This window comes from Hipposideros armiger, unplaced genomic scaffold (assembly GCF_001890085.2).
Source record: "Hipposideros armiger isolate ML-2016 unplaced genomic scaffold, ASM189008v1 scaffold_866, whole genome shotgun sequence".
NCBI lineage: Eukaryota > Metazoa > Chordata > Mammalia > Chiroptera > Hipposideridae > Hipposideros > Hipposideros armiger.
In genome coordinates, this window is record NW_017732216.1 from 591,457 (window position 1) to 609,526 (window position 18,070).

Below are 18,070 nucleotides of genomic sequence, written 5' to 3' on the forward strand. Positions count from 1 at the left end.
TATATATATATAGAGAGAGAGAGAGAGAGAGAGAGAGAGAGAGAGAATATGCAGAGTTACAGGGATGGTGCCACTGTCTTAGTATTAGATTGGCACCTGCTTCTGAACAGAGGTGAATGGATTTGCACTGAACTGTATGCCTTTCTCCATCCAAGGGTCCCAAGAACCAAGTGCCTGCAGTGACAGAGCTGGGAAGGACCCAAGATGAAGACTGTGGCCTTGAAACAAAGGGAAACTCTTTCTCTCATAAGTTATTCTGGTTTTTATGAGTATGTTATAGACTACAATATTTCTGCAAACAGAGAGGTGGTAAAAGATGTTAATAGTCCTGCAGAGTTTAATGATGACTTGCAAATGTGTTTAATCTTTATAGGTATTACTTTACTGTTACACATGCATATTGGACAGTTGTCATTACCAACTTCTATTTTTTTATAGGCAATCTGTTGTCACATTTGTTGAAACATTTGTTCACATCTTTTATGTAGTAAAATCTACATTATTTGATCTGGTTCAAAGTAGTGAATATTCTGGTTATCAAATGTTGGAATAAGTAAAATGATCCTACATATCAATTTTCAAGTCATTGAATCTTAGGTACCAGATTCAAGTCATTAAATCATAGGTGCCAGATTCTGCACTTCAAACTACAGGTACAAAAATCATTAAGATACAGTCCCTGTCCTTAAGGCATTTATATGTCACCCATGGTCTATCCATTCCTAAGTATATATGCTATACATAATTGAATGTTCTTAGTGACTCAGAAGAGATTTTAGGATTTTAAAAACCTCTCTTGATCATTAATATATTAGAGTTAATTTTATTTATATGGTAGATTTACAAAATGCTAATTAATTTAAGTCATTATTAATAGAGTTGATAAAAATTTTGCTGTATTTCAAAAAATTTTTGAAAACAGGAATCGGCTACTTCTTATATAAAGAAATTCTTTTCAGTAGAGCCCCATTTGTCAAAAAATGCTTGCTACTTTGAAATGCAATCATTTCGAGTTGTGTAGAGAGAGTTTTCTGAGATTAAAATATTGTGGAAATAGTAAGCTTTCTATTTGTTCCAATTAGAAGTGTTCTAAACTTATGGCAGTCTTGACCACCTCTTGTTGACCTTATTAAATAGACAACTTACCCAGGGGAAACGTGATCTTCTGGGATGAGATATTCAACTCTTTATGTCCGGGGACTGGAAACACAGCCATACACCAGATGGTCAGGTTGTTTGACTGGGCCAGTTTATTGCCATTCACCATTTTCAAAACAGACTTCAGTTTCAAAAATCCATCTTTGTCTTTTCTCACTTTATTAGTAATGTATATTTCTGCAAGACAGATAAGAACAAGGTCACCCACCAACATTTTCTGTATGAGTCACACAGTAATGCCAAGGCCTGGCAGGAGATGGTTCGATTTACAGAGTCTAAAGGGTCAAACCGCAGCTTCTGTGCCGTGAGGGTTTGTTCCGGCGGGCCTGGAATAAACCAAAACTGTTTTGCTCAAGTTCCTGCGTGGCACTGATCCATGGTCAAGATGTGAAATGTACTGATGAATAGTGGTGCTTTGTTTGTGACCATGGATCCAGGGGGTTTGGGGGCAGGTTGTCCCAGCTCGCCAGCATTGTTTATTGATAACTGTGAGATCGATGAATTGTACCTGGCCTGGGTGAGAATCTGGGAGGGCTCTGCTGTTGGGTCTGGGTACACAGCAGGAATATGCCTAAGTGACCAGTAAAATACAAAACCACCTCAGCCAAGACTCCATTTTGGACTCCCCACTCCTGTGGTGTTCTGTGCCATATCGGTGGTTCCTCCTTCCACAGATCCCCCTTACAGAGGGACGACAGAGAAGTCATGCCTGACTTCTCTGGACACCTTGCTGTAAATGTACATGTGATGCATAACCTTACTTTAATGGAATTGCCGTATTATATCCTTTACTTGAAATAAGCTGTAGATTTATAACCATGGTCATTTTGGGTCCTGTGAGTCTTCTTTAGAAATAGAACTCTGTTTAACCTCTACTGTTAGAACTTCTAAATAGCATACATGGCAGTAGGAATTTAATGTGAAACCATCTGTCATCATAGGCCATCATTTTCTAAACCCTCACAACTTCTTTACATTAAAGGTTCTAAATGTGTTATCTCTGAAACTATTACCTGCCAAAGTCCTAACTAATTGCAGTTGTGTGCTGGTAGAATTCTGCCCACACTGTCTGGTCCCATGGCTGGGAGGGTAAGGGGCACATCAGATCAGGGCTTATTTATCAGGAGGGCATAACTATGAGGACCTTTAACAGGTATTTTCAGGATTTCATCCTGTCATTATTATAGATAAAATGTTTTTAAAGTGAAAATAACAAAACCAATAATAGTCTCAAAGTGAATCAAGTAAATCAATACAATCATCCATCAACATAAACTTTTAACTTTATCAATTAAAACTAATAATGCAGCAAGAGCTATATAACTCAGCTTTAATTGAAAATATATTGCACTTAGAGGAAAACATGACTCAGGAGAAAAGCGAAGGGCTGTTGTCCCAGGCAGGAGATGGCTGGGATTCTTCTGGGAGAGCCTGTCATGTTTATCACCTATGAAAAGCATGGCTTTGAGCATTCTCACCTGAGCTTGTCTCAGTGTGTGTTCCTGCTCCAGGAACTTCTAATCCTCCTGGCGAACATGTTCCTTGTCATGAAGCCAAGTTCTTTATGGACACTTCCTCTAGTACTCCCCACCCTCACTCCACCCAGATCCTTACAAGAAAATGTAGCAATCATTTGTTTATTGACTTTAAGCAGCAGTACTAAGTTAATTCGACTAAATGAAAAGATTAATAAATGTATGTTGAATTAAACCTCTTTGCCCTCATATAAGAGATTTGCTTTTACTACAAGTCAGATAAAACATTAGTGTTTATACGTGAGTTGATGAAGTCAACTCTATTTCCTACATTCAGGGAAATGCTATCACAATTCCACCCTTCACATGCCCACCCACCCCTCTCACCTGATCCCACTGGAGAAGTCAGATGAGATATCAGAAAGTGGCATCTGGTAGGCAAGATGATGTTTTTCTTGGAATGAGGGTTGTTCTTAATGCCAAGATCAACTTAGGCAATGGCAATTTCTATTGTTCTTTGTGGGGTTTTTTTGTTTGTTTGCCAAACCCATTTCCATTGAGTGATTTCCTTACCTTTTCTTTCACTTCCGTCGTCTGTAATCCATGTGAGATTTGCTGTGGGAAATACATTCTTCAGTGAGCAGGTAAATATTTTCTGGGAGTAAAGACAGGACATACAAAGGATTATTGGCAGATTCAGAAGAAACCGGCGCCCCTTACATCTCCACAATTGGCAAATTGGCAGGTGACTATTTTCTCCACTTTTAACAAGGCAGTGTTTACCTTTAAGAGGATGTTTGAAAATGTGAACTATAAATAGACTTTCTCTTATAAACATGTTATAAAATAATGGCTAGAATCCTAGGTCAACTTGAGAAGAATCTAGGATTATATTATTGCAAGTCTGAATTCTGGGTCTGAAAAACCAAAAAAACTACAACTCTATGTTGGCAGAATAAAATAGTAATAAATGGAAACCAAGAGGTAGAAGGAAGAAGCTATAATAGGTACAGACCAGAGAATAATATTCTGTTATACTAAGAGCTAAAAGAGAACCGCACGTTGCTTGTTTCCATTCCCCAAATAATGTAAAGTACTATTTGTAACAATAATCACAGACCACTTAACAGAAATATCTCATTTTTGACTTGTAATGGGTTTTCCTAATTCATTTTTCATTTTATCATCTTAACAATCCCATAGGGTAGGTAGGACACACTTTATTATTGGCATTTGACAGATGGGGAAACCAAGGCACAGAATCACAGAATGGTTAAAGGGAGAGGAATGTAATTGATGGCACAAGTGGGAACTACGCTACCTCAATCCAAGTCAAAGATATTTCCTGGTAAAACATATTGTATTGAAATAAGAAAGCAATAGGAGAACAGATAGCTTATGTTATAAAACCAGAAAGCTTAGAGATAGGGTTAGTTATGTTTTATTTCCAACACTGCGCTTTCTCTTTGTGAGATGGTGATTTCTTCAACAGCCTGGTGAAAATATCCAGTAAGACTTATTGGATCCTTATAATTTTATCTGAGATACTACAAAATTATAATCCCATTTATAGTTACTTGTATTTATAGTTATAATAATTATAATCCCATTTATAGTTATGTGTATTTTACATATTACCAGTCCTTGTCTTTAGTTCTGAAATACTTTCCACAATTGATGAATATGCTAATTAACTAATGAAGAACAATTAAGTGTATGTGATACTGGGTGTACCAATTTCCCCACAGACTAGCTACTCCCAAAGAGTCTGGACCTATGAAGCTGAGAAACCAAACTTAAGCATACTAAGTTACATTTCTTTGGGTAGATACCACTGAGGTGCTGCTTAATGTCCTTCAGTATGTCTCTACAAAAATCTCCAGGAAATAATGAGACTTTCAGAGGAAGCCATCTGTCGTATCCAAGATTGTCAGTAGCAACTAATGGAGCTCCCAGTTTTTCCACTCATTCAACACTTGACAGTGGGGCTACATGCATATGACAGGAATGCAGACCCATGAAAGTACATTACTTTCTGTCCTAGAATATCAAAAGTGAAAGCAGGCCCCGTAAAGTATATTCTAATTAAGCAAAAAAAAAAGAAAAAGAATTTGGCTTATTTAATTCAATAAAATGCCAAGGATTGATGTTTATCTCCAGGTAGTCCATGAAAGATGTAAGAATTATAGAATATAAAATGTTAAAAAAAAGGTGTAAAGTTTTGTATTAATGTCAATACCTTTAATTATTCTTAAGATTCATTTCCTCCATGCTCAGTTAACTCAAAAAGATGATGATGTGGTAATATCAGTAACAAGTGGAGTTTCCACTATTTCACAAAGGCAAGTGGCTCACTGAAGAAATTTCCTGTTAACTTAATAAAAATGTTTAAAAGATTTAACTGTCGTGGATTCTTTGATTCAGATTTTATGGAATGATTCAGACTTGCAATATTCTACTCATCTCTAGACTGTGTTCCAAGACTTTGCTTAGTAATATGGTTCTTGTCCTGAAAAGCTGTCTCAAAAATTGAAAAGCTGCGGACTAAGCTAGTTCAAGTTGAAGTTAAACATCTTATAAAACATCAAGTCAGCGTATACAGTTTTGCTGAGCAAGCAGAACTGTCTTTATTTGGGAATTTCTACTTTGTTCAAATGAGTAAAAAAAAAACACATTAAATTGTAAAATAAACAAAAACAATTAAGTAAATGTGCACAAAACTCTATGTGCACACATACAAGCACGCGCGCACACACACACACACACACACACACACACACACACACACACACACACGTGTTCCTCTGCCCAGAAGTAAAATCATTCACTCACTCATTGTGTGCCAGTTGCATCTGTAAGACAAACCAAATAATTGGTTTCTCCAACACATTATTCTAAGTACATATGGAATAAGGGAGCAATCGCACAAAGAATTATGTAATAGGTGCCAAAAAGTATTTGAGCAGTTCTGTAGGAGTTCAGGGAAGAGTGAGATCTGGGATTAACTTAGAGAACAGAGTTGTATTTTGTGGACAGGGAAGAGATGGGCCTGGACTATACAGGTGGTCTGTGTTGGAAAGTAATGGGGAATTCACAAAGATGGACAGGTGGAATGGGTTCCCAGGTCACGTGTGAGTTGGGGATGTTGTCCTGGAAGCAGAGGGAAGCCAGTGGATGGTTGGAGCATGGAGAGATTGATGAGTTAAGAAAATGGATCTCAACCTGGCTGTGAGGGTGATCATTTCCTTATTCCTACAGATAAAATACTGAAATGGTGACCATTTGTCAGATACCCCACATGCAGTTTGCCTAAATTTGGCCAGAACCTTCTCCAAAGGGCTTTTCATGGAATCATTTTGAAAACATTTAACTTTTCAGTCTAGAAAGAGAAATTTTTTTTAAAGTTTCTCTATTTGTTTTGTCGCCATGCAAAAACTTCACTTCTTTAACATGACTTTTTCTCTTTTCTTTCTTCTTGATTCCAACTGGCCTTGTCTAGTCTAATAGCACCATGACCCACTTGCTTCTTTTCTTTCCTTATCCTTCCTCCTTTGCATATACTGCATGTTTACTCCCTTAATCATTCAGCCCTTAGGGCATCAGATTCTGGTCAGCATCAAACATTCTGGGAACAAAACCTCAGGTCTGTTGATCACAGAAGCAGAGTTTCGGTCAAACTAAAGATACAACATCTTGACTTCAGCTGTGTTTCGGCTCCAGACCCATGAAGGCGGAACCACTTTATAGGTTCCATCCCTTTGAAACTAGACAGGAGGGCCCCATGACTGATGTCAGGACCTGATGCAATGATCAACTTCCTCCTACATTAGTTCCAACCAATCAATGGAACCCAGGACCCCACACTACCATGACAAATGATTTTCCCCTTACATAACCTGTCCCCTAGAGGTCACTGAGGAGTCAGGTCTTAAGAGCACTAGCTCACTTGTGTCTCCAGGCTTGGTGCCATGTCCTTAAATGAACCTCTACTTTCTTTGCTGCAAACTCCTGATCACGTGACATTGGGCTTAGATGTGCACAGGCAAATGAACCCCTTGAGTTCCGTAACAGTCTACCAACTCTTCATTCCTATTTGGGGTCTTTCCTCCCCACCCCACCTTTTGTTTCTATTTGAAATTTAACTTTTAGTCTCTACATGTTTTTACTCTGCCATTTTTATCTTTTCTCCTATAACTCAAGGTTGTTTCTTCCAAGGACACCTTCTTTAAAACTTTTCTGTCTCCTCTTGACATGTTTTCTTTCTTAAATTCACACACACACACACACACACACACTCATTTATTTATAATATGTATGGAAATACATTTTTTCTTAAGTTATGATTATCCCTATATTTACTCCAATTGAGCATAGAAGCCAATAGTGGTTCAGTTTTTCCAACTCTAGTTACATAATAACAAGCAACCCCAAATTTGTTTCTCAGTTTGCCATCTTTCTTTGAATTTGAGGGTTTCCTTTCACTTAATCTTCCCTTTCCTGCAAGCTCTTTGGCTTTCTACTTACTACATTTATGATGTCCAGTTTCTAAACCAAATCAAGACTCCTGGTCGAACAACTGAACAAAATATTTGAAACCAAAGATGCCCTTGAGGCATGGGGTTTCTCTGCCCATATTTTGCACTTTAACCTTTAAATCTCCTTTGCTTGAGAGCCAGGTACTCTAGTAATCTGGAAACAGAACTAAAACATGCAGGTGCTAGATTTGCTGTTTTACTACATGACATTTGCTAGGAACAACTTTTTGATGCTGGAGGAGGCGAGGAAATATTTGCATTTGTGTTCAGTTGCAGAAAAACCCACAGGCAGGGACACACCCACTTGGAAAGAAGGCTGCCCTGGAAGTGGGAGGGAACAGAAACTGGAGATGCCCTTTTCTAAGGCACAGGAGCACTCACCCTGCACCAGAGCCATCAGAGACAAGACCAGAGCCTCACTTGCCTGGAAGTACCCACCTGTGGCTGAAGGGTGTTTCCTAACTGTTCAGGGCTGCATAGCCTGATGAATAAGGCTCTCATTCTCTTACAAAATAACCCAAGAAGTGAGTCAGAGGTAAGGCTGCTTTAAAAATGTAATATAATTTTACATTTATTTTTTTATTCTTAAAATGGGGTAAATAAGCCAAACATCTGGAGTAAGCTGCTGTCAGGAAGGTCTCATCAGCTATTGGCTTTGCAGGTGATGGTGCCATGGAAGAAGGACCACCAGGTGACACCAAGACTGTGGAGATGTGATCCGCCTCTTTTTCCTCTGTGAACGCATATGCCAGTTCCTTCTGCTGAAAACAGCTAAGCTTGCTGTTCGGATTTCTTAGAATTCTGGCCCCAGAAGGACTTCTCTAAGGGACAACTGACTCACATTAGAAACCATATTACCCAGACCCTGGCAGGCTTTGTAGCTTTTGGGCTGCAGTTACAGCAGTTCTTAGGAAGCACGCGTCTCTCCCACACTAGCATCTGTCCATGCTTGCTGCTGCCAACACTGAGGAAGACCCTGTGAGGCCCCAGCCCTGGATGTCCTAAACAGCCTGAGCCCTGAGGCTGCCCCTCCTGCCTCCACACACGTTTTACAGGTATCTGGGAGAACTGGGACAGTGGAAGCAACCGGGAGGAGAATCAAGAGAAAATATTCAAAAACACTGTGGTGGTGGCTGACATAGAGAACACTGACTTCACTAAAAAGCTTTGTAATTGTTGCACTAATTTGTTTTGTCTCTGTGGCCCAGCCAAGGAGGGGTCTGTACATATCTGGAGCATGGAGGGGAATATATATGAGAGTCTCAGGGGCCGTTTTGCTTGGCTCTGACTCACCCTGACTCCAGGGAAGCAGGAGGCAGAAACATCACACCATTCAGGTGTGGCCAGGCTTTGACCATTACTGCAAATTCCCAAGAGTTACCACAGTCCTTTCCCACATATACATTGAGCCTCAGTTGTGGTGCAACTCAAACTTTTAGCTCAAGGAGAGCTGTAGAAGAGGAGATAGGATGAGGCGGGAAGAGGAGGAAGAGGAGAGAACGAGGATGAAGGCAAAAAGGGACTTAGAGATGAAGGAGGAGGAGGAGATTGGTGAGACGGGAGAACTGGTTGTCCCTTTTGTGAGTGCCACACACACCCCAATGCCCCACGGCAAGGGGACCCGATTTTCCGAGGTGTGGGAGTATTTTCACCTGGCCCCTGCTCGTGCTGGCCACCACCCCAACCAATACGCCACTTGCCGCCTGTGTGGCAGGCAGGTGAGCCGTGGCCCCGGGGTTAATGTGGGCACCACAGCCCTATGGAAGCACCTGAAGAGCATGCACAGAGAGGAGCTGGAGAAGAGTGGCCATGGGCAGGCAGGGCAGCACCAGGACCCAAGGCCCCAAGGGCCCCAGCTCCCCGTGGGCATTGAGGGTGACTGGGCCAGGCTCCTGGAGCAGGTGGGGACCCTGGCTTCCTGGGCCAGCCAAAGAGAAAAGGAAGTTGTTAGGAGGGAGAGGGTGGTGGAATGGCGGGAGAGGGCTGTGGAAAGGAGAGAGCGAGCCCTGGAGGAGGTGGAAAGGGCCATCCTGGAGATGAAATGGAAGGTGAGGGCTGAGAAGGAGGCCTGCCAGAGGAACACGGACCAGTCTGTGGCAGCCCACCCCTTCCATTTCGTTTAAATAGGGCTTGGAGCAATCTATTCTGAAAATACTGACTTTAGACTCATAGCAAAGAGCCATTTTAGTGCCAGCTTAAATATATAGCAAAGCAATTTAGTGAGATTTTGTTTTTTAAGAGAAAGAATGGATAGTATAGGTTAATCTCAGCAGGTCTGAATTGACCAAATACTTATCTATAGGGCTGCACGGACCAAAACTTTAAAATGTACTAACCAAAGATAAATGCTGTTTTGCCACCATGGGTCTGTGAGTTGTTTTGGGGGCAGAAGGTACCAGCCTGTCAGCATTGATGAGTGAAAATAATGGGATTTATGTCTAGCACTTAGTGAAGGTGAAGGTCTTGACAGTTGAGTCTGGCTGGGCAGCTGGGATGCGCCTATGTGACCAGCTTACTCTAAGAGACCCCACCAGGAGCAGAACTTAGGCTTCCTGACACCGGGGTGTTTGCATGCCTACTGGTGGCAATTTGAAAACCCGATACAAAGCTTGTTCTGTGGGTTCCAGCAGTGGAAGGACAAAGAAGCTTGAGCCTGAGATCTCCAGACCCTTCCAATGTGTATCTTTCTCCCACTGCGGCAATGTTGTACCATCTGCTTATATTAAAGCTATTCCATCAGTATAACCTGTCTGAATTCTGTAAGTCTTTTAAACAATTTAAGACAGAAGTAATTAATGCGTACTTAGCACAAAGAGAACTAAAGACTTTTCAGTTCACTTGAATTACACATTAAGAATAGAGGACATGAAAATTGATTCATAAATATTTAAAAATATAACCTAGTTTCATATTAAGGTCTGTTAAAGGAGAAGGAGTTAGTGAGGAAGAGATGAAAGAAACTCAAAGAAAAAGAAAAAGATGGAGACATGAGGTAAATAAGGAGAAATAAAGAATAGAGGCATAAAAGTAAAAAAGAAAAAAAAAGGGATAGAGAAAAAATGTAAACATAAGAGAAGAGAGACAGCTCCCTATAAAAAATTCACCCTGGAAAGATAAAAGAGACAATGCTTATCTCGGAGAGGGTAAGAACAAAGAACAGTTTCTTAGGTTCTAAGATCAATTTTAATGAGTTAAGTTGCTTTTGTTTTGTCCCCATAGAACACACAGACCATTCGTCCATTTAAGCAGTAGGTTTTAGATTTTATTCCTGTGTCTGAAGGGCTAACAGCATATCCATTCGTTGTTCTCAGACTTTTTTTTTTTTTTAACTCTTCAGCTTTAAATATTCAGCAATGTTTTTTGAAAAAGGGAGCCTAGCAGTCCATAGGAGGAGAAAAATTCCTGGGGCTGCTGAAGCTATGCCTGAACTGTTAACTCAGGAAAAGAATAAGATCAAAGTGAGAACTACATTGGCCTTTGCACAGAAGCTGACTTCTGTTTGGGATTTTGGGATGATGCCTCTAGAACCTTTTTTTTCTTTTTTCTTTTTTAACTGGGTTGGGAGTAGGGAAGAGGGGATCGTGAAAGCTAGGGAAGACAAGAGGAGATAAAGACAGTATCTCATTGTCTTGTAGACAGCCCAAGTACCTTATGGACACCGACCTCCCTGAAAGCAAACAGGATCCTAGCATAATAATGGAACAAACACAAGTCCAAGCCCTAGGCTTATGAAAAACCCAGGCTGTGCTGCTGCAGTCTTGTAATCTTTTTTTTTTTTTTTTCCTAGAAACCTGCCTGACATAAAAGATTTCACTTCCCATGCGGTTTACCAACTGGGGTGTGGTGTCCCTTTGACTGTCCTCTCCAGCTGTGGTCAAAGTTCAGGCACTCACCACAGCAGTGATTATGGCAGCTGGCAGCCACGAGGCTGGACATGTGGACTCAGAGCCTTAATGTGGCACGAGATGCCAGGAAAAAACAAAGAAAGAAAGAAAGAAAGAGAGAGAGAGAGAGAGAGAGAGAGAGAGAGAGAGAGAGAGAGAGAGAGAGAGAGAGAGAGAGAGAGAGAGAGAGAAAGGAAGGAAAGAGAAAGAGACTGCAATACCTGATCTTACACACACACACACACACACACACACACACACACACACACACACACAGAATGGAGCTTAAGAATGAATCTTAACACACAAAGATTCAGGTTTTGTAAAACCAAAATTAAATAAACAAACAAATTCTGCAAACAGCTACTGGAGCTATCCTGCTAAACTCCTATGTGTGCTTTTAGATTATGGTGTCTGTTTTACATGTTACTATTTTAGGCTCTCTTCCTTCTTAGGAACCCAACTACTTTTGTTTCCTGTTTCATGTTAGGTAGTAGTTTTCTTTATATATTTTTTTCTTAAATTTTGTCAACATAATAACGATAAAGAGTTACAAGGACAGGGCCCATGGAGATGAGCATAAAGCACAGGCATAATAGAGAGACACAAGCCTTGTGGAAAGACTGAACTGTTGAGTCAGCTCTAGGGTTTCCATGCATCTCTCTTGTGCCTTCATTTGCTGCATCATCAGGGTTGGGTGTAGAAAGCCAGGGGCTCTGGGCTGAGGGACTCTTTGGCTCAGCATCTTTTCCTCTAATGTAAAAATCTGCTACATGATAGGGATCATGAGGTTTAAGTTAAAGGTCACATTTCCATCTCAGCTACCGAGCAAGGCTGTGTGCCATGTTGGTGCAGCCTCACTCTGGGCAACACACAAGAACATGAAATTCACAGGTGTGACACTCTCCTTGGACATCCTGGTATGTTTAAGTCTGAGAGGCATTATTGTTAGGGTAATATGGGAGCTTTTCTATCTTACAGGAAAACTAAATTAATCATAAACTTTATAACTCTAACTAGTAACGCTGGAAAACACTACACACAACTTGCCAAATCCCTATTGTTCTAATAGAGGCTGCTGCTGTAGCGAATATACAGCATATAGTAGACATCCAATATATGCTAAGTGATGGAGGGAGTGGGTAGGAAATTACCACTGCCTAACACTTATGGTAGCCAGATGGTAGATACTTTATATATGTTCTCTCATTTTATGGGTGCATCACCCTTGTGAAGTTGGGGATCATTGCTCCCGCCCACTGACGAGGATGCTAAGGAACTGAGATTCCAGGGGCAGGAGTTAATAACTGATGGAGGAGAATTCAGACCCAGGTCTATCCGATTCCACAACCTATGTTCTGTTTTTTTCATTATCCTACATTCTCTCTTAGAATGAATCACATAGTAGATTTACGAATATAAATGCAGAGGAAGGAATGGGTGAAAGAGCGTAAATGATAGACAGTGGGGAGCAAATAAACATTCTTGAGTCATCTACTATGTGTCATGTACTTCATTACCATGATTAAATTTAATTCACCTAAGAACCCTGCAAAATATTTATTATGATCCCAGTTTTAGAGATGAGATGGCTGAGACTCATGGGAGGTTAATTTCTTGGTGAGGAGATGCAGCTAGTAAGTGGTCACATTAGGATTCGACATTAGTTCTATCTGCCCCGAAGCATGATCTCCTTTCATTATACAATCCTGCCTGGATATGGGCATGCTAAATTCTCATCCCAGCTTGGTCCTTTATTAGTCACTCAGCCAGTTGTTCAGACTTTCCAGGCCCCAATTTCTCATCTGTAAAATGACAGATGCCCTACCTATTTTAGAGGCTTGTTGGGAATATCACATGATAAATACATGCAAAAGGGCTTTGAAGAGTTCATAAGTTATTAAAAATACAATGGGGATTATAAGAATATTAGAGTGATGAATCACTACACTAGTGTTTGGCAAGATCTTAAAAGATTCATGGACAAGTCATGTCCTGTAGCTTGGTATGTGGATTTTGTGAGAGATTATTCACTAATTCCCCAAAAAGGGAGGTTCTCTGGTTTTCCCACTCAGCACCTAGGCAAGTGTGGGAACAAAGAGGCATTTGATAACATGTAAGACAAAAGCCTTTCTTAAAAAACTGGAATTCTTTGGTTAAAACTTATAGCCATATATCTCGATTGAGACCATATTACTCATAAACCTTGGCATCAAGAACCTATAAGAAAATCCTTATAAGAAACAAAAAACACCTACCAAATGTTGTACCATAAGATTATTTGATTTAAATTATTGAAATAAAGTACACTGATAAAATTGGAAATGAATTGTAGAAGGACAAAAATTTCAAAATCTTTTTCCATGTGCTCAGGACTACAATAGCAATTATTTAAAAGACTAATACATAAAATCAACAAAAGACACAAATACTTGGATTACTTGGATAATGCATATACACACTCATCTAAAACCACCCCACAGAGTCTGAGCTATAAATTGTATTCAGCTGTCAAATTAAATGACTGATATTCTCTCACCCCATGTAATAGGAAATGTTTGAGAGTTAATGAGAATAGTTCTTTTACTTGGGGTTTTGAAAAACTTGAATGAAGCCATAATGCCACAAGACAACTGACTAACACACACAATAGTAATATCAACAACAACAACAAAATAATGTTTATTGGGCACTTAATGTATGCCATACTATACACTAAGAACTCTTCATACATTATTTGATTTGATTCTTCAAAACAACAATAATGTGCAGATACTCTTCTTATCTCCTTCATGTGAGTGGGAATGCTGACTACAAAGATGTGAAAGGATTTGCCCAAGGTCACAGTCAGCAAGAAGAGCTGGCAAGTGAGCTCAGATCCCAACAATGGGAGGCTGGGAACTACCTAAAGAAACTGAAGTCAGGGGGCTCTGTTTTCCTTGCTTTTTTCTCCTGCCCTTTCTCTTACTGCCTAAGAAACAGCCAGGGTTCTGAAGGAGTCCAGAAGGGCACACTTCCTCTTGTTAACTTTAAAATAAAAACAATAAGAAAGCTGGTACAAGAAATGGGTTAGAACAAATTAAATGTCAGCTGCGCATAACACTCATTCTTTCACCAGAATTCACACTGCTTTCTGCCCTACTTTTTCCTTTACTAACGACTTCAGTTTTTATTACAGAGAAATTTAACTACTGAGACTATTTTTTTTCCAGGACAATTAAGGACGAAAGGGTCACAGATCACATGTTCTGAGAGTCTTAAGTCGGAAAGGAAGGATTCCCATTAGGTTTCTAGAATCAATTCGGCTTTCCTTCTTCCTTACCAGAAATTAATTGGCTGAAGGCCAAGGAGTAATATCCTTTGAAAAAAACATTCTGGACAACGATGCAACCCGACACACCTTGGCATATTATACTATAAATTTTCAAAGACTTTAATGTGACTCACCTTTCCCAAGACATCCATGGAGTTATTTTCCACAATCATGGGGATTTCTGGCTTAGCTTAAAGGTAAATAAAACATAGTTAGTGGCATGAACACCATCCTACCTGGCCACTAGTGTATGTGTATGTGAAAGATTCATCATTCATCAAGTATTTATAAAACACCCACTCTGTGTTTGGCAGAATGTTTGATGCCTAGGAACCAAAGGTGGACAAACCTTCACTGTCCTCAAGGAATTTATATTTTTGTGAAAAATACAGATACATAAACTAGAAATTAGAATACACGAGATAAGTCTCATAATTGAGGACATGTAGTATTTGAAGAAAAAGCTTTTAAGAGAAGCTGCTAACCCAACCTTGGGGAATCAGAGGAGGCTTTTGAAAGATGTGCCATCTAATTGATGCTTGGATGATGATTATCGGGGTGTCAAGTGAAATAGAGAATGTGGAGGAGAGGGTGGTAGGGAGAGAGAAGAGAGTAAGTATTCTATGTGTCCAAAGGCCTAGAAACACAATATAATTTATAGGCCTCTGAAGGGACAGAAAAACATGGGATACTTGTTTTGTTACTTGCTACTAGAAAATGTCGGGGACTATTTCAGGGCTTTGCTGTCCTGATGGATTGTAAGTACCTCAGAGCCAGACTATTTATTCATCTCTCCATCTCTAGCACTCAACAGGGCCCCTGTACCAAGTAGACATTGAATACAACATGTTGAACTGAAGTAAGTTCTTGAGTATAGCAGACAAAACCGTCTATGAACCAGTGGAGAAAATATTAAGACCCTGTCGCAGGTGCCATCAGTGCCTACAAATCCACTGGGCATTTGCCTCTCCTGCTGAGGCCTCTTGATGGTCACACGTATGACTGTCTCCTAAGGATTTATTGGGGTCATGGGAACAGATTGAGTCCACAAGTAGGGAAAACTGGAAGTCCCAGAGAGTTCATGGCCGTAACAGATTCCCATCTGTTGGTGGCTAATACCCCAGCTTTCTTGACTTCATTTGGGAAAACTCTGATGTGTGTTCTCCCAGAGTTCCCTGGGGCATCGAGCTGGAAGCCCTCAGCTCAATCATGTACATTCTATTATCTCCCTTCCCTTCTGATATTCCTGTCCTTCCTTTTCTGATGCTTCCCAGGATTACCTCTCAAATACTGAATTGTGTGACCTCTGATAATAATGCAATAAGATTCTAAGTAAAAAGTAAAAACAAAGATTTTTTTTCACTTGTTCTGTCATTCAGGGAACTGAGGAAAAAAATCTAACAGTCTGTGACCTTAAGTTTTGTGAAGTTATTTTCTCTTTGTTTATCTAATTTTCAAAACAAATTAATTGCTCATCTATATCACTGCTATTCTTTTTGTTTTAATTTAAAAATACCATTAAAAAACACATAGTTCTTGGTCAAAAAGATGAAAACAATATTTAAAGCTAGGGGTTTCTGTTAATTAATATTTCCTTGCATTAGTGAATAAAATAGAATTTTCACATTTTCCTCCTAATTTGCACCCTGCAGAGGCCCATCCCTGCAGGCTCCTTTGCTGGAGGAGCTAGACAGTCTTCACCACAGTTGGCCTTGGTGAAGGTGAGGGGATACCTGCAGAGTTTCTTCGGAGCTTTGTTTATCATCTCCCTTTTTTCACACTGGTCTCACTCTGTTTTGCTCCAGGAAGCAACTAAGACAATTAGACAACTAAGCAATTAGACTTTGGAAGTTATAATTAAAGAGATTTCCAGTATTCTTAGGAACTATCAAAATTGTAAATAAGGTAATGATCACCAGGAAATTGACCAATCTATAGCTTTCTGTGTGATTTTATTTATGGCTTTCTATATGATTTTATTCTGTTAACTGAATCATAATTCTTTTACTTCCTACTTTCATTCCCAACCCAACATGAATGACAACTATCAAGGTAAACAGAGCTGCAGAATAACTACCTTTGCATAGCTGCGCTCCAGCTCACAGGGTGCTGCTTCTTCTCTAGAGGAGAGCAAGGCAGGTGACATTGATGAGGATGGCAAGGAGTCCAGAGAACAAAAACTCTTACCAAAAACCTTGACCGTGGTGGAACTCCTCAAGATTTTTCCAGGCTGGACTATGGCGTGGCAAGAGAACTTCCGGTCATTATCATGGATTTGGACTGGAGAGAGGTAGAGCCCATAGTCCGTACCTAGCTTGACTCTGTCCTTAAATAATGTGGAATTGCTGATGGAGTGATCTTGGGCGATAAGTGTTTCCTGAGTTCCATTATCTTCCTGGTGAGAAAAATAGTTAGAAGTTAATGAGCGCTCAACTGCGTCAGCTCTGGACTATGTATTCCACATGTAATGATTCATTTATATCTTGTAAAGATAGAGATTATGAATGAAGAACTGAAATTAAGAGATATTTAGTATGTTACTAGACAAAGTATCACTGCACTTGACTTTCAGTTAAAAACTACTGTCATCCTCTTCTAACATGAATAGAAACTTGCTGCTCTTCTGCTTAGAAGTTCCCCTTTGTAATCCTCTATAAGCTGCATATCTGGGGTGGGATTTGGGGGCGCACAGCACTGGGGGCTAATGTCAGATCATAATTCTCATTTTAAGTCCAGAAATCTTAATACTAAGATGTGCTGAGGAATCTGCATAAGTTTTGTTTATTAAATCGTCACCTGAACTGGATGATGATGGTTACCCTCTCTTCCCAGCATTACTTTAGAAAAGATCTAATTTTAGCTCCCCTGAGAGCCAGGGCTAGAATGAGGTAAGGAGACTCCTAGGGCACAAAATTTAAGCAGGCACTCATGCTCAGGGTCTGGTAAGTACAGGTTGGGCACCTGAGAGTGAGGGGCACAAGGCTAAGGGGAGGGTTATGTCCTCATACCCCATTATTATCACTCAGTATTCTCAACTGAGTTGCTTTGCAAACATTCTGATGCATAAGTGTCTTCTCTGGAGATTTGAAATCAGTTGTTTTGGGGTGAGACCCAGGGTGGGGCATTTTTTTTAAGGTCCGGGGTTGAGAATCACTGGTCTAACTTTAAACAACAGATGAATCATCATGTGCAGGGGCCAGGGGAAATGGAGGTAATTAAAGTGGAGAAATGCAAACAGGAGTGTATCTGATGGGGAAGAAGTCATAAAATAAAGAAAACAAAGATCTGAGACTTGGAATCTGTAGATGGAAAATGAGGCAAATTCAGAGTAGAAGAAATTTGGAAGCCAGGTGAGTGAGAGACTTCAAGTATGGGCTGGCAGCAGAAACATGAACATAGACTTCTTAAATAGTTGATATAGATATTTCCAGAACATAATTAGTAGAAACTCTTACATAAGACACAAGTCTTTAAGTGACTATGGCTAAGAATGGCATCAGATTTACATATATATGTATGTATGTATGTATGTATATATATATATATATATATATATATATATATGTGTGTGTGTGTGTGTGTGTGTATGTGTGTATATGTATATATATACACACATATATATAAAGTATACATAATATATACATATACATTCATATATACAGTACTGTCTGCAGAGAATTATACCCTGCTTAACATTTACTCCAG

The 18,070-nt window shown here is 39.8% G+C and overlaps 2 protein-coding genes across 3 annotated transcripts in view; one reads left to right on the top strand and one right to left on the bottom strand.

Moving 5' to 3' along the window:
• The window catches only part of CD96 (CD96 molecule), an 86,311-nt gene that overhangs the window by 44,588 nt on the left and 23,653 nt on the right, over nt 1-18,070 (bottom strand). For both annotated transcript variants that reach the window (XM_019629700.1, XM_019629701.1), the window contains exons 4-7: nt 16,553-16,760; nt 14,500-14,555; nt 3,207-3,288; nt 1,147-1,335 (exon numbers count right to left, since the gene is read on the bottom strand). In XM_019629700.1, coding sequence (XP_019485245.1) covers nt 1,147-1,335; nt 3,207-3,288; nt 14,500-14,555; nt 16,553-16,760 — 535 coding nt within the window. The remainder of the gene's footprint in view (nt 1-1,146; nt 1,336-3,206; nt 3,289-14,499; nt 14,556-16,552; nt 16,761-18,070) is intronic.
• ZBED2 (zinc finger BED-type containing 2) lies at nt 7,579-9,476 on the top strand. The gene is made up of 2 exons (XM_019629702.1): nt 7,579-7,703; nt 7,830-9,476. The coding sequence occupies exon 2, from the start codon at nt 8,638-8,640 to the stop codon at nt 9,289-9,291; it is 654 nt and encodes a 217-aa protein (XP_019485247.1). The 5' UTR covers nt 7,579-7,703; nt 7,830-8,637; the 3' UTR covers nt 9,292-9,476.

Excerpts from the sequence above, each read along its gene's own strand:
- ZBED2 (XM_019629702.1), top strand. The coding sequence starts at position 8,638 with ATGAGGCGGGAAGAGGAGGAAGAGGAGAGAACGAGGATGAAGGCAAAA.